A 17,330-nucleotide genomic window follows, 5' to 3' on the forward strand; every position below is an offset into this window, starting at 1 on the left:
TTATATTTTCTGGCTATATAAAGAAGTTGTCTGGAGATATTCAGTAGGGTTGTCACTGCTTCTTTAGTTCTTACTCCTCTTATTATGAGTGACCTCTTCCCATTCCCCACACGAGACACAAGATTACATTCATTGTCTGAAAAACAGCATGCTCTGCAGCAGCCAATCACAGTGAAAAGACAGCAAAACTACAAGTCCCAGACTGCAATGCTCCTACCAATTACTTCCTGTGTCACCAGTAGCCTGAGAAGTGGAAATGATCAGAGTCTGTGCTGGGAGGTAATCATGTATGTGTAGATTGTATTATAATGTTATGATGTTTATTATTATGTTATTTTGTGTGTTTTATGCTATGTTACAATGCATTATAACAGTGTTATGTGCATTATATTGTATTACATTATAATGTTATGTTGTTGTAGTATCCATATAGCACATATAGCTGGACGATTATAACCTAAATCAAAATCACAATTAATTGAACATTTTATTATGATTAATGAATGATTATTTTGTTAGCGATATGCAGGGCAGACGTCGGTTGGCTCCCCTCTTCTGTTTCCATCCAGGCTAGCATGGTTTCTCTGGCATGAACGGCTACTCACAGATGGAGAGCAATATAGATAACTGCATTATATCCTTTAGGAAACGGCAACTGGATGAGGTAGGAGTACCTCCGCCAGCTTGAGCTACTTTTGAATGGGAGTACCACTGTTTATGGAGGAGACAACAGTGTAAGAGCTGATGCACGTGACCATATGCCGCCCAGGAAATATGGCCCTTGTCGGCTGCATCTCCTGGACTGAACTCTCTGCATTATAATAGTGAAATAGTCATTTATGATGCAGCAGTGGCGGATCCAGAGCCTGGTCTCGGGAGGGGCACTTCCAGATTATTTTCTGTCCGCCGCCACAAAACAATGGTGCTTATAGAAAAGACTCCACAGTGTAGCGGTATACTGTATATTGTGTGGCACAGTGTATCCTATATGTGTATAATAAACATTTCACATGAAAAACTTACAGTTACTTGGCTTGGCCCTTGGGGATCTCGGACACCACTTCCACACTTCGCTGGGGGGCTCGGCGGAGCTGATGTTGTGTTTTATCCTAAGGATTTGGAGAAGGGACAGAGGGATAGCAGAGCAGGGAGAGGCTGGTGCTGCTACTAGGGGGTCATACCATGGGGGAGTAATAAAGCCCACCATAATGCCCCTCCCCCCCCCAGTAGAAATAATTCTCTTTATAATATGACAGTGCAAAAAATACCCGCTTGTAATGCCCCCAGTTGAGCTAATGTCCCCATAGTGCCCCATAATGTGCCAGTATAAAATACCCCAATATAATGCCCCCAGTAAATGCCTCTATAGTGCTACTATCTCCCCTTCCTCCTAGTGCCCCCCATAATGTACCAGTATAAAATGCCCCAGTAGATGCCCTCAGTGTTCCCCATAATTTGCAAGTATAAAATACCCCTTCTTAGTGCCCCCCGTAGATGACCCCATAGTACTCCTCTCCCCCTTCCCCATAGTACCCACCATAATGTGTCTCATTATAAAATTCTAGCTCCCCGTATAAAATACCCCTTCTTTGTGGCCTCAGTAGATGCCCCTATAGTGCCCCCAATCATGTGCCAGTAATAACAGCCTCTCCAAACATGTGCCAGTAATAACAACCCCCCCATTATGTGCCAGTAATAACAGCCCCCCATTATGTGCCAGTAATAACAGCCCCCCATTATTTGCCAGTAATAACAGCCCCCCATTATTTGCCAGTAATAACAGCCCCCCATTATGTGCCAGTAATAACAGCCCCCCATTATGTGCCAGTAATAACAGCCCCCCCATTATGTGCCAGTAATAACAGCCCCCCCATTATGTGCCAGTAATAACAGCCCCCCCATTATGTGCCAGTAATAGCCCCCCCATTATGTGCCAGTAATAGCCCCCCCATTATGTGCCAGTAATAGCCCCCCCATTATGTGCCGGTAATAACAGCCCCCCCATTATGTGCCGGTAATAACAGCCCCCCCATTATGTGCCGGTAATAACAGCCCCCCCATTATGTGCCGGTAATAGCCCCCCCATTATGTGCCGGTAATAACAGCCCCCCATTATGTGCCAATAATAACAGCCCCCCATTATGTGCCAGTAATAACAGCCCCCCACTATGTGCCAGTAATAACAGCCCCCCCATTATGTGCCAGTAATAACAGCCCCCCCATTATGTGCCAGTAATAGCCCCCCCATTATGTGCCAGTAATAACAGCCCCCCATTATGTGCCAGTAATAACAGCCCCCCCATTATGTGCCAGTTATTACAGCCCCCCATTATGTGCCAGTAATAACAGCCCCCCATTATGTGCCAGTAATAACAGGCCCCCCCATTATGTGCCAGTAATAACAGCCCCCCATTATGTGCCAGTAATAACAGCCCCCCATTATGTGCCAGTAATAACAGCCCCCCCCCCCCCCCAATGTGCCAGTAAAAGTATTGTGTATATATAAAAAAAAAAAAAAAAACACTTATACTTACCTCCTTGGCAGCGATGCGATGCAGGCCTCTTCCGGCCTGTGTCCCGCGCTGTACGGCTTATTGCGACGCCTGCGCCGGCCTCTGATAGGGTGCCGGCAGCCTATCAGAGGAACAGGGAAGGGACACACTTCTCCCCTGCTCCTCCGCACAGCCTTCTGTATCACTCTCCTGAGGACAGCGATACAGATGACTATGGAGATGAGCGCTTCCACAATGGAAGCGCTCATCTCCCTGTGCTCCCCTGAGGCCGCCCCCACCTCTGAGCAGCTCGGAGGGGGGGGGCAATTGCCCCGTTGCCCCCCCTCTGGATCCGCCACTGTGATGCAGTGAGTTCTTATATGATTGCGGGTCTATTGTACTGTACTCGCATCATGTGACTACAGAACTATAGACTCGTGGTCAGACAGGAACTCCGTGGTACATAAATCACTATGGTGCTGTGGGTTCATGTGCATGAGGCCTAAGAGAGCTGGAGGGCAATGTACTCAGCTATGAATAGTCTACTATACAGGAGATGCGGTGTCTACAGCTGGATGTGACGTTATTACCACCACCACCATCCTGATTTGCTGCTCTTAATGGGAGTAACACCTGTCCTTAATACATAAACCTATTTCAATGGCAGCTAGGACTACCACTCTTCTATTTATGGTAATACACTCAGCTATGTACAATGCACTATATAGGAAATGTTCAGCGGGATATTACAGAACTACCGCCACCATCCTGAGCTGCTTTCAATGTGGGTACCAGTGGTTTTGTGACATTAATCTATTAAAGTGTATTACAAAATGTGTTTATTATAATTTACTTTGTGCCATTATTTTATTAATTACAAAAATACAGTGTACTAGCATATAGCAATATACACAGTCGAGTCACGTTATTATTACCACCAGCTAATATCCAGAGTAACCGCTATGTGTAGCACAGACATAAGCTAGAAGGCCTGGAAATAACTCAATAAGGTATTGGTAGGTTGTCACAGGTATCTGGAGCCATGCTGAATGCAGTGTATCCCACAGCTGCTGGACGGTGCATGAGGGAGGATACATAAACCCAACACGACGATCGAGGTGATCCCACAGATGCTCAGTTGGGTTCAAGTCTGGGGAATTAGGCGACCAGGCTAGTACTTGGAAGTCTTGGTCATGCTCTTCCAATTAATTTTGGACATTTCTAGCCCTGTGACATGTCGCATTGTTTTTCTGGGAGATGTCATCCACCCCAGGGAAGATAATCAGCATTTATAGGTGTACATGATCTGCAAGGCTGGATTCATACTCAAATCGGTTGAGAGTGCCTTCAGTATAGATGAGTCAGCCCACAGAATGCCACAAAAACATTCCCCAGACCATAACGCTGCCACCACCAGCTTGTCTTCTTCCAGCAATAGATTCAGGGTGTTTGTTCTGCCAACATCCAACCACTCGATGAAGAAGAAAACGTGACTCATCAGAGAAGGCGACCCTTTTCCAATCAGTGGAGGTCCAATTCTGATACTGCCGCAAGAATTGAAGCCTTTTCTGCCGATGCAGCTTCGTTAGCAGAGGCGCAGTGACCTTCGGCTCATATGCAGTAGGCTTCACTGGACTGTTGTATTAGACACATGTCTGGTGCCCCCTGGTTCATTTTGTAGGTGGGCTGCTCCACTGTAGCGTGTTGGTTCACCTTTGTGCACCGTTATAGCTTTGATCCTCCCCTGTTTCCACGTCAATTATTCACAATGGTGTCATTTGTCCACTCATGATACACTTTCACCACAGCAGCATGCGATCAGTTCACAAACTACTCAGTTTTTAGTCAGAGAAAATCTTTCCATTGACAACTGCTGAGCCTGTGGATCACTGCTAGAGATTCAGCCTCCCATACAGCAGGTTTTAGGACAATCTAAAATCACACACTGGCAGTTTGCTCCCCCAGGGCATCTCCTTTGTTTTCAGAGTGCCCAGAACTCCATCGAGAAGAGTAAGAACTCCTTACAGCACAACAGACAGCAGGTCCCCAAACAGAAATAACTGACATGGGCAAGATTTGGGTGGGTTTTACTAATTGTACATATAGTAATATTATCTTATTGAAACATATTCTAGTATAAGGCTACTTTCACACTTGTGCTTTCCCTTTCTGCTATTGAGATCCGTCATAGGATCTTAATAGCAGGGGGAAAACGCTTCCGTTTTGTCCAGATCCATTGTAAATGGGGACAAAACTGAACTGAATGAAACAAAGTGCACCAGAATGCATTCTGTTCCGTTTGGTTGCGCCCCCATCGCGGACAGAATAATACTGCAAGCAGCGTTTTTCTGTCCGCGATGTGGTGTGGAGAAAGACTTCCTGACACACAATATAAGGCAATGGTGGCGGATCCGTTTTCTCTGATACAATAGAAAATGGATCCATCCCCCATTGACTTTCAATGGTTTTCATGACAGATCCGTCTTGGCTATTTTAGAGATAATACAACTGGATCTGTTCAGAACGGATGCAGACGGTTGTATTATCAGTAACGGAAGCGTTTTTGCTGATCCATGACGGATCCAGCAAAAATGCTGGTGTGAAAGTAGCCTAACACATGTCCCTCGCAATCCTGATATTATATTTGATAGTAGGGTGCTAATTATTGGTAGTGACAATGTGCTTGTTTCAGTGACCTGGTTGGGTTCTGTAATATGTTATGTAATAGTCATATAACAGACATCTGTGGATATATTATGATTACCTGGGGGGAATAAAATTGTCTCTAAAACTGGAGAATGTGATTTTGTTATTTATTGAGGTCAGAAGATACCTTTCTCATAAGGTTCACTGTTCTAAAATGCTGGCTTTATATTTTAGGATTGTAGGAATTCCTATGAACCTCTCGGGACCATTGTCTTATTGTGATGGAGACAGATGAGGACAAGATGAGTGAGAAGATATTAAATCTCACCCTGGAGATCATCTGTCTACTCACTGGAGAGGTGAGGGAATTATAACACATCCTGACTGGAGAGATGAGGGAATCTGGCAATTAATATAGTGATGTTCATTAGTATCTGTTGATGCACAGGATTACACAGTAGTGAAGAGGACATCTGGTAATGTGATCCCCAGCAACTGTTCCTCAGGAGAATGGGGTGGGATTCAGAGACCTATCTTGAAGGCTACACCTCATTCATTGATACATGAGAAAAGAAATAAGCAGAAGGTCCTAGAACTCACCAGCAAGATCATTGAGCTGCTGACTGGAGAGGTGAGCGCTGCTGGGAATGCTGGGGCACTATATAGCAATACCAAGTGATAACATGTCTGGATGATGACTGTATCACAGGTTCCTGTAAGGTGTCAGGATGTCACTGTTCACTTTTCCATGGAGGAGTGGGAGTATTTAGAAGGACACAAAGATCTATACAAAGACATCATGATGGAGGACCAGCAGAACCTCATATCTCCGGGTAAGAGAAGACTTATTATGAAATATCTTTGCTAATTGTATCAGAAGTGAGCAATAACATATATGTTGTAGATATGTATAACATGAGTCATAGTACAATTATTTTTTTCCATGAATGAAACAGATTTCTATGCATCAAAGCCAATTACATTCTTTTAATAATAGATCCAGGGATTTTCAACTTGAGCTCTGGTTAGTAGACATATTGGCCAAAATTAGGGATCGACCGATTATCGGTTTTACCGATATTATCGGACGATATTCAGGATTTTGACAGTTATCGGTATCTGCATCTATTTTGCCGATATTCCGATAATATATGGGGAACACAGATCGGGAGTAGGAAGCAGTGTCTCCCTCCCCCTGTGATGCTGCTGCCGCCAATGAAGAGACAGATGGGAATAGAAGGGGAGGGGCTGTGGCCACTGCGCCACCAATGATGTTAACTTACTCATTCATTCAAATTGAACAGGAGGCGGGAGCTGGCTGCAGAATCACATAGCCGGCTCCCGACCTCTATGAGCGGTAGCTGCGATCCGTGGTAGTTAACCCCTCAGGTGCCGCGGATCGCAGCTACCGCTCATAGAGGTCGGGAGTCGGCTATGTGATTCTGCAGCCATCTCCCGCCTCCTGTATATGAATAAATGAGAGATTTATGTTTATTGATGGCGCAGTGTGCCCCCCAGTATTAATCATTGGTGGCGCAGTGCGCCCCCCACCCCTGTATTAAAAACATTGGTGGCGCAGTGCGCCCCCCACCCCAGTATTAAAAACATTGGTGGCGCAGTGCGCCCCCCCACCCAAGCTACCCCAGTTTTAATCATTGGTGGCAGTGGCCACAGGGTCCCCTCTCCCCTCCTCCTCCGATCGGAGCCCCAGGAGTGTAAGTCTGGGGCTCCGATCGGTTACCATGGCAGCCAGGACGCTGCTGAAGCCCTGGCTGCCATGGTAAGCTCCATGCTGCTGTGTGCACAAAGCACAGAGCAGCAGGGACAGTGTGAGGTCCTATTCACCCTGATAGAGATCTATCAGGGTGAATAGGACAAGGGTTCTAGTCCCTAAGGGGGCTAAAAGTTAGTAAAAAAAACCACCAAAATATTAAGTATAAATAAAAAAGAAAGATTTACAAAAAAGTAAATACACATTAACAATAAAAATATTCATTTTCAGCAGATTTGTGTAGGATTTAAAAAAAAAATAATGAAATTTCACAGAATATCGGTATAAATTATCGGCTATCGGCCTGAAAGTTCACAAATTATCGGTATCGGTCGATCCCTAGCCAAAATGACATGTTTATTTTATGAAAATTAAAGTCAGAAATGTATCCATAAAAAAAGATATCTATTCTAAGTGTCATTTCAGCCAACCTGTGGAGAGAATACACTTTCAGCAGTACATGCCCTTCCATCACTCTGCCAATATCGCAGTCCCAGCTGGGATCACTTGACCGCCCTGACTACCTACGGGCTTTTCCTGACATCTTTACCAGATGTGCTCCTCTTTTTTTCCTGTTCAGCTGCATCTATGTTATGGAGCTGAAGAGGCAGAAAGAGGAGCACATCCTGTCAGGCGTTCAAATGATCCCAGCCGTTATCACGAAATTAGCAGAGCGACGGAAGGGTAAGTACTGCTGAGTGTATTCTCTCCACAGCTTAGATGAAAGAGCCATTTCAGGTACCAGCCCAGACAACCCCTCCTGACACAGCAATTTTCTGTTTTTGCATTTTTCATTTTTTTGCTCCCTGCCTTCCCAGAGCCATAACTTTTTTATTTTTTCCATTCACATAACCGTATGAGGACTTTTTGTGGAACAAATTGTACTTTCTAATGGCACCATTTAATACTGCATAAAATGTAGTGGGAAGCTGGAAAAAAAATTCTAAATGGGGTGGAATTGGAAAAAATGTATATTCTGCCACAGGTTGATGGGTTTTGTTTTTATAGCATTCTCTATGATATGTGCTCTTCATTCACCCAGTCAGTATGATTATGGCGATACTACATATGTATCGTTTTTTTGCGTTTATACTTTTTTTTAGGTCCCCAACTGGACCCCAACTTGCAGTCATTAGATTGCAATTTGTATAGAGTAATGGAATTTTCTCCACTACTTGTAATGACCGACGACACGCACAGGGAGGAAAACAGGGAAAGCCCTGCCCAAGGGAGAGGGAAAGGTGGTGACCCCTAACTCACCTTGCGGCTGGCACCTGACTGCCCTGACGTCCCTAGACGGGTTCCTCACCCGTGCGGCGATCGCGTGCCTAAACCCTGGCTTTCCCTAATATGAGCCCTGGATAGTGAACAGGCCGGTGGGATCGCTAGTCCACACCACTATCACTAAGAGGGAAACACCAGGGAGAGGACAGACAAAACATACAAACACATACACCCAGGTGGGCGACCACAATAAACCAAAAAGGTCCAACAGGGATCTGGAGGGTAGCGTACTGGACCAACTACCAGCGAACGCAGCAACACATTTCCAGAAGGTCAGAATAGATGTCCAGGCAGGAAGCTCTATCTCTGGCAACCAGAGAAGTGTGAGAGAGAAATATAAGGAGGTCTGGGAGTGCTGGACAAGGAACAGCTGAGGAGAAGGAGCTACGGATCCCTGAGTGAGCCAAAAGGGTTTGCTAAGCAAACCCAGAAAGCTACCATAAGGAAAACAGCCCTATCTTAAATAGAGCGTGCAGCCAACCGCTGCGACTTCCTGACCCCGGGTATAACGGAGTCAGGCGTGGTCCTCGACACCCTCGTGACAGTACCCCCCTCTCTACGAGGGGCCTCCGGACACTCAGGACCAGGTCTCCCAGGTTGAGAGGCATGAAAAACCCGAACTAACCTGTCGGCGTTCACCTCAGACGCAGGAACCCACATTCTTTCCTCGGGACCGTAACCTCTCCAATGCACCAGATATTGAAGAGAGCGGCGGACCGGACCCGACGAGAATTAACAATTTTGGATATCTGAAATTCTAGGTTACCATCCACGACAACAGGAGGGGGTGGCAGCAGTGATGGTTCTAGAGGTGGAACATATTTTTTGAGTAACGACTTATGAAAAACATTATGAATTTTAAAAGTCTGAGGTAACTCCAGGCGAAAAGCCACGGGGTTGATGATGGCTACAATTTTGTAAGGGCCAATAAACCTAGGACCCAGTTTCCAAGAGGGAACCTTCAATTTAATATTCCTAGTAGACAACCACACATAGTCATTCACTCCTAGGTCCGGACCTGGCGACCGTCTCTTATCAGCCATGCATTTGTATTTACCTCCCATATTTTTCAAGTTAGCTTGCACCTTCTGCCATACCGATGAAAGAGATGACGAAAACCGTTCCTCTTCGGGAACCCCAGAAGACCCCCCCTCTTTGAAAGTACAGAATTGGGGATGAAAACCATATGCACCAAGAAATGGTGACTTGCCAGTGGATTCCTGACGACGATTATTTATGGCAAACTCAGCTAACGGTAAATATGTTGACCACAACTCTTGGTTTTCAGACACAAAACATCTTAGATATGTCTCAAGGTTTTGGTTGGTACGCTCAGTCTGTCCATTCGACTGAGGATGGAAAGCAGAGGAAAAGGACAAGTGTACCCCCAAACGAGAACAAAAAGCTTTCCAAAATTTAGAAATAAATTGGGTACCCCGATCCGAAACAACATCGGAGGGGACCCCGTGAAGCTTCACGATTTCACTGACGAATACCTGAGCAAGAGTCTTAGCATTAGGTAGTGCGGGTAACGCAATGAAGTGTACCATTTTGCTAAACCTGTCCACTACTACCAAAATAACTGTTTTACCCGCAGACAAAGGTAAGTCAGTGATAAAATCCATTGACAGATGTGTCCACGGTCTATTGGGAATGACGAGTGGTAATAGAGACCCTGCAGGACGTGTATGTGAAACTTTTGCGCGCGCACAGGTAGAACAAGAAGACACAAAATCCAATACATCCTGACGCAACCTTGGCCACCAAAAACGACGAGACAATAGTTCCAAGGTTGTTTTACTACCCGGGTGCCCAGCAAGTGCCGAATTATGATGTTCCTTTAATAATTCGAAACGTAAGTTCAACGGTACAAACAATTTCTCTGAGGGGCAAGAGACCGGGGCGTCCCCCTGGGCCTCTAACACCTTCCCCTCCAAAACAGAGTGTACCGCAGAAACAACCACTCCTCTTTGAAGAATGGGTACCGGATCACTCACATTACCCCCTCCAGGGAAACAACGAGATAGTGCATCAGCCTTGGTGTTCTTTGCCCCAGGACGATAGGTAATCACAAAGTTAAACCTGGTAAAAAATAGCGACCACCTAGCCTGTCTAGGGGTGAGACGCTTAGCTGATTCGAGGTACAGAAGATTTTTGTGGTCCGTAATTACAGTGACGGGGTGGACTGCCCCCTCTAAGAAATGACGCCACTCCTCAAACGCAAGTTTAATAGCTAATAGTTCCCTATTGCCAATATCGTAGTTCTTTTCTGCTGCAGATAGTTTTTTTAGAAAAGAAAGCACAAGGACGCCATTTGCCAGGAGACGGACCCTGAGACAGCACCGCCCCCACTCCCACCTCTGACGCATCGACTTCAACAATAAAAGGCTGAGAGACATCAGGTTGGACCAGTACAGGTGCTGAGGTAAACCTCTCTTTTAGAGAGGAAAAAGCAACTTTAGCGGCGTCAGACCATTTAGAAAAATCAGTCCTCTTCCTAGTCATGTCAGTAAGTGGTTTTACAATAAGTGAATAATTTTTAATGAATTTCCTATAGAAATTCGCGAAGCCCAAGAACCGTTGTAGTGCTTTGAGGTTCTCAGGAAGATCCCAATCTAAAATTGCCTGGACCTTCCTAGGATCCATACGGAAACCTGACGCAGATAAAAAATAACCCAGGAATTGTATCTCCTGAACGGCGAAGACACATTTTTCAATTTTAGCATATAATTCATTCGTCCGTAGGACCTGCAGTACTTGTCTGACATGCACCTCATGTGTTTTCAGATCGGACGAATAAATTAAAATATCATCTAGGTATATTACCACAAACCTGCCGATTAGATGACTAAAAATGTCATTAACGAAATGTTGAAAGACGGCAGGAGCATTGGTCAGACCGAAAGGCATAACTAGATTTTCATAATGCCCCTCAGGGGTGTTAAACGCTGTCTTCCACTCATCCCCCTCCTTAATACGAATCAGATTGTAGGCACCCCTAAGATCAAGTTTGGAGAACCACCTAGCACCCGCAATCTGATTAAACAGGTCAGGAATGAGAGGAAGAGGGTATGGGTCTCGGATGGTTATCTGATTTAATTCGCGAAAATCTAAGCAAGGACGCAGGCCCCCATCTTTCTTTTTAACGAAGAAAAACCCTGCAGCCACGGGTGAAGAAGAGGGTCTGATGTGTCCCTTAGCCAAGCTCTCGGAGATATAATCTTTCATGGCTTGTCTCTCTGGACCCGAAAGATTCTATAACCTGGTCTTGGGTAATTTTGCGCCGGGAATAAGGTTAACCGGGCAATCATAAGGACGATGAGGTGGTAACTTCTGACAACCCTTTTCAGAAAAAACATCCTCAAAGTCCGAAATAAATGTAGGTAGGGTAGTTATGGAGGCGACTAAGCAATTGCTATTTAAGCAATTTTCTCTGCACTGCTCACTCCACTCCAATATCTCCCTGGCCTGCCAATCCACCACTGGATTGTGCGCTACCAACCAGGGAAGACCCAGCACTACCGGAGTGGGAAGCCCCTCCAGAACATAACCTGAAAGCATCTCGTTATGGTGGTCCCCTACCCGAAGGTGTAAATTATGAACCATGTGCGTGAGGTTTCTCTGAGACAGGGGAGCAGAATCAATAGCGAATATGGGAATGGGTCTCTGTAAAGTACAGAGAGACAAACCCAAAGTGCGGGCAAAATGGGCATCTATCAAATTTACCCCTGCTCCACTGTCTAGAAAGAAAGAAATAGTCTCCGTCTTATCACCAAAAATAATAACCGCTGGCAACACAAATTGCGATGTACGTATGGAGGAAACGTATACCCCCCGGCTGACATCCTCCACACAGCCTGGGGTTAGTAGTTTTTCCGACGGTCTTTTGTTTCTGAGGAAAGAAGGACAGACATTAATGAAATTACCCCTCTCCCCACAAAAAAAACAAACCCCACGCCTACGGCGAGCCTCAGGAGGACGGACCTGACGAGTAGTTCCTCCTAGCTGCATAGGCTCGTCTAAGTCCGTACAGACTAACTGCTGCTTGGGAGGGGTTACCAATTGCTCCGGTTTTTTCAACCTGACCCTAAGGCGTCTATCTATTCGGATAGAAAGGGACATAACCGCATCAAGGGAAAAGGGGGTCTCATATAATGCAAGCGCATCCTTAACCCTTTCGGATAACCCAGAGCAGAACTGACTCCTGAGAGCCGGGTCGTTCCATTGGGTATCCGTAGCCCACCTACGGAATTCAGAGCAATACTCCTCTACCGGCCGCTCTCCTTGTAAGAGTCTCCGTAATCTTGATTCAGCCAGGGCGACTCGGTCAGGGTCATCATATATGAGACCCAAGGCCCCAAAAAACTCATCCACTGACCGAAGAGCCTGGGAATCAGTAGGTAAAGAGAACGCCCAGGACTGCGGATCCCCCTGCAGCAGGGAAATAACAACCCCCACCCGCTGATCTTCATTACCAGAGGAGTAAGGGCGCAGTTTAAAATATAACTTACAGGCCTCACGGAATGTCAAAAACTTGTCCCTTCCCCCAGAAAATCTGTCAGGGAGAGGGACCTTGGGTTCCGCAACAACCTGGTTACCAGTAGCAACCGCTGGGCTTGCAGTTAGTTGTAATTGCTGCTGTTGCTGGAGGACCGACGCCTTCAATCCTACCACCTCCAAAGACAGGCCATGAAATTGTTTGGACAGAGCAGCAATTTGATCCATACTGGATTCTAAGTAGGTAAAAAATATATATATTTTTTTTTTACCTACACAAAATAATGGCCAGAGATAATGTAATGACCGACGACACGCACAGGGAGGAAAACAGGGAAAGCCCTGCCCAAGGGAGAGGGAAAGGTGGTGACCCCTAACTCACCTTGCGGCTGGCACCTGACTGCCCTGACGTCCCTAGACGGGTTCCTCACCCGTGCGGCGATCGCGTGCCTAAACCCTGGCTTTCCCTAATATGAGCCCTGGATAGTGAACAGGCCGGTGGGATCGCTAGTCCACACCACTATCACTAAGAGGGAAACACCAGGGAGAGGACAGACAAAACATACAAACACATACACCCAGGTGGGCGACCACAATAAACCAAAAAGGTCCAACAGGGATCTGGAGGGTAGCGTACTGGACCAACTACCAGCGAACGCAGCAACACAGCTCCAGAAGGTCAGAATAGATGTCCAGGCAGGAAGCTCTATCTCTGGCAACCAGAGAAGTGTGAGAGAGAAATATAAGGAGGTCTGGGAGTGCTGGACAAGGAACAGCTGAGGAGAAGGAGCTACGGATCCCTGAGTGAGCCAAAAGGGTTTGCTAAGCAAACCCAGAAAGCTACCATAAGGAAAACAGCCCTATCTTAAATAGAGCGTGCAGCCAACCGCTGCGACTTCCTGACCCCGGGTATAACGGAGTCAGGCGTGGTCCTCGACACCCTCGTGACACTACTCCATCAATAGATTGTTATGTTACAATTCAGTGCTGCTACCTGCTAGCCTGAATTGTAATATACAAGTAATGAGCCTAGAAGCCTAGTACAGACTCATTACTGACATCTAACGCCTTCCTCAATCTCCGCCAGGGGGAGGCATTCCTGCCCGCGAATGGCGCTTATGGGTTTTCACTTTTCAGCCTCTCATGTGCCTTCATTACATTTGGCCACAGTATCTGAGGGATTAAATGCCCACAATTGGCATTACCACCGATCGGAGACATTAGCCACAGGTGTCTACTGTGTGAAACAGCAAGCACCCTTTAGCTATGGTGCTCACTCCACATCCGAGCGGATGCCATCTTTAAAGAACTAACATCCGCCGTACATGTATGGCAGATGTCGAGAGGCGAGTAAGTAAAAAGGAATTGTAGTATAATGATACCTTTTATATCGGCTGACTGAGTATGAATACAGAAGGATGCTTTTAAAGGGCACCTGTTAGCAGATTTGTACCTATAAAGCTGGTTAACCTGTTACAGGTACACTTGGCTGCTGAAGACATCTGTGTTGGTCACATGTTCATATGTGCCCACATTGCTGAGAAAAATGATGTTTTAATATATGCAAATGAGCCTCTAGGAGCAACAGGGGCGTTGCTGTTACACCTAGAGGCTGTGCTCTCTCTGTAACTTCAGCACTCTCTCCATTATGACTGGCCATGTCAATGAAAGTGCAGAGGGCCCAGAAGTTGGAGAGATAGCAGTTGGTCTTAGAGGCTCATTTACATATATTAAAACAACATTTTTCTCAGCAGTATGGGCACATACAACCTTCAGCTGCCATGCGCACATGTAACAGGTCAGCCAGTTTCATAGGTACACATCTGCTGACAGATGCCCAGAAGCTTAGGTCTCTACAGATGGATAACATGGGCACAACATTTTAAGTATCATCTTTTTATATTTCTAACTTTCACTTCTGTTGTTTTGAACAGTTGGATTTGGAAGCAAAGATCAGATTCAAGAAGTGGACACATCTGCACTAACACTGAGCTACCTAAAAGATGAGGATGGCGAGATTAATGGGAATGTACAAGGAATTGCTAAGGATTCAAACTCATATAGTGTGGAAGAAGTTGAAATTACCACAATAACACAATATCCATCAGTTAATATTGAAGAGAAAACCCCATGTGATGGAAGAAATCTTCTAAAGTCCAACAACCCCGTAGAATGTACAATGTGTAGATCTCCACATTTCTTAGAGGAACAAGGTTCACGTAATGAAGAAAAATTTGCAAACCGAAATACTTATACCCTCATGGATCAAACACCACAATATACATCTACTGATATTAAGGTGGAAGAAGCCACACTTGATGAAGATCTTACAGACCCCAATAGTTATACAGTTACTGATCATGGCCAGTATATATTGACACATATTAAGAATGAGCCAGTCTCAAGTAGTGAAGTAAACTTGGACTTGGGCATTCATGCAACCATGGATGGTACGCAGCAAAATGGATATACTCAGAATAAAGTAGACATTTATGATGGAGAAAAACTCACAAACCCTGATTGTACTACATCCGCAGAACATACAAAACAATATCCAACTAAGGAGGAATCTGTGTTAAAAACAGTGTTGCCATTACAAAAACAGGAGTTTTCTTCATCTAGAAAACCAGTAGAGAAAAGGAATAAAAAAACTGAACAGAACTACAATGATATATCAGTAAATAACAAGAAATATTTCTGCACTATCAAACAGACATCACACTCTTTGGAGATACTCTATAACTGCCCTGAATGTCCAGAATGTTTCACCAGTAACTTGGACCTTGCCAAGCACCAGATCATTCACACGGGGGGAATGGTTTTTATATGTTCTGTATGTGGTCGATGTTTTAAGAAAAAATCTGATCTTGTTATACACCAGGTAACGCACGGGGAAAGCTGGGATTTCTACCGTTAATCTGTTTTCCCTTAATCCTAACAGCAGCACAATATGGGATATTCCTGCCGCTGTGAACTGGTAGGACAGATGGAATTTTAAATAAACCTAATTGAACAGCTAATTAGCCACCTCCATAAAGGCTAGCCACTCCCTATGTGGTGAATATCAACTTGTTTTTTTTTAGGGGTGCTTTGTTACTGTTTTATTTTGTGGAAGGAATCCTTATTATGGTCACTGCCTTCTGTGCCTTCCCCAAACCGTTGTCAGAGATAGGCCGAGGTAAGGACAGACAAGGACAGTTTTTGCAATTCAATAAACAGTCTAGGTCAGGGCGGTCAGCTCATGGTCAGTGCGGAGATCAGGAAGAGGCCAGGTCAGGCAGTGAAGGGTCAAATCTGCAAAACAGGCAGAAGCTGGTGCATCGGCAGACAAACGTAATCAGAACACCTTTGCAAGAACTACCAAGCTGGAAACTTGCTCAGGCACTTTTCTACAAGGAAAGATGCCCTAAGTACCACTGGATGACCAGCCAGCAGAGAGCAGGTAGGAGGCAGCAAGCTATTCTGGTGGCTGGGCCTGATGGAAAGGAGGAGGGGAAGACTAGTGGGTCCAAGCTGCTGGAATACAGAAACAGAGACAACCATAACACAAGGCAACAGCTGACCCACCACAAGTGGGGAGACCTTTGTTTCAGAAGAGAGGTTGGATTAAGTCAACATGAGACAGTCCATGTAAACAACAAAGGGGGAAGATTTATCAAACTAGTGTAAAGGTAAACTGGCTTAGTTGCCCATTGAAACCAATCATAATCCACCTTTCATTTGCTAAAGGAGCTCTGAAAAAAATGAAAGAAATTAATAAATCTTTCCCAAAGACTTTAAAAGGGTTGTGTCATCTCAAACATTAGTGGCATATCACTAGGATATGCCACAAATGTCTGAGATCTGCAGATCCCACCCCTGGGAGCCTTTAAAGTTTTTGTGGCTGTCCTCCATTCATTTCTATGGGAGTGCCAAAAATAGCCGAGCGCCGTCAGCCCCATAGAAGTGAATGGAGCAGTGGCTGCACTTGTGTGGTGTGCTTCCCAATAATCTCTATGGGACTTCCAAAAATAGCCGCACGTGCCACTCGGCTATTTTTAGCACCCCAATAGAAATGAATGGCATTCGGCCGCTCTCCTTCACTTTGCAGGCTCCGTTTTAGAGACGGCTGCAGATCTCGGTGGTGGAACTCACACCTATCAGACATTAGTGGTATATGCTAGCAATATGCCCCCAATGTTTGAGATGACACTACCTCTTTAAATGTTCTAATTGTGGAGTGTACCTGATAGAGCTGAGCTACTTAAAGGGGTTGTCCAGTTTCTGATATTGATGACCTATCCTCAGTATAGGTCATCAGATCTGCGGGGATCCTGTGAGCGCTGCTTTCCCTCGACATTGCAGTCATGAGCAGTGTAATTACAACGCCTCCGTCCTATTTACTTGAATGGGAAGGACCAGTTACACTCCACACCATTCAACTGAATGGGACGGCTGTAATTACACCTGCTCACCACCACAATATCGCAGGCAAACAATGCAGTACTCATAGCCGGGCATCCTACTCCGAACCTCACCGATCTGCTGTTTAAAGATAAAGCGGCACTACTATGAGCGCTGCACTGTTTGCCTGATTTCTGTCAACATTGCAGCGGCGAGCAGGTGTAATTACTGCTCTGATATTAAAGGGGTTGTTCAGG

General features: G+C 45.4%; 1 protein-coding gene across 1 annotated transcript; it reads left to right on the top strand.

The window, feature by feature from the left end:
• Positions 1-230: 230 nt before the first annotated feature.
• LOC121004118 (oocyte zinc finger protein XlCOF7.1-like) lies at positions 231-17,330 on the top strand. The gene is made up of 5 exons (XM_040436246.1): positions 231-279; positions 5,373-5,497; positions 5,587-5,769; positions 5,848-5,971; positions 14,625-17,330. Exons 2-5 carry the CDS (start codon positions 5,420-5,422, stop codon positions 15,605-15,607), a joined length of 1,368 nt encoding a protein of 455 aa, XP_040292180.1. The 5' UTR covers positions 231-279; positions 5,373-5,419; the 3' UTR covers positions 15,608-17,330.

This window comes from Bufo bufo, chromosome 6 (genome assembly GCF_905171765.1).
Source record: "Bufo bufo chromosome 6, aBufBuf1.1, whole genome shotgun sequence".
NCBI classification, from domain to species: Eukaryota; Metazoa; Chordata; class Amphibia; order Anura; family Bufonidae; genus Bufo; species Bufo bufo.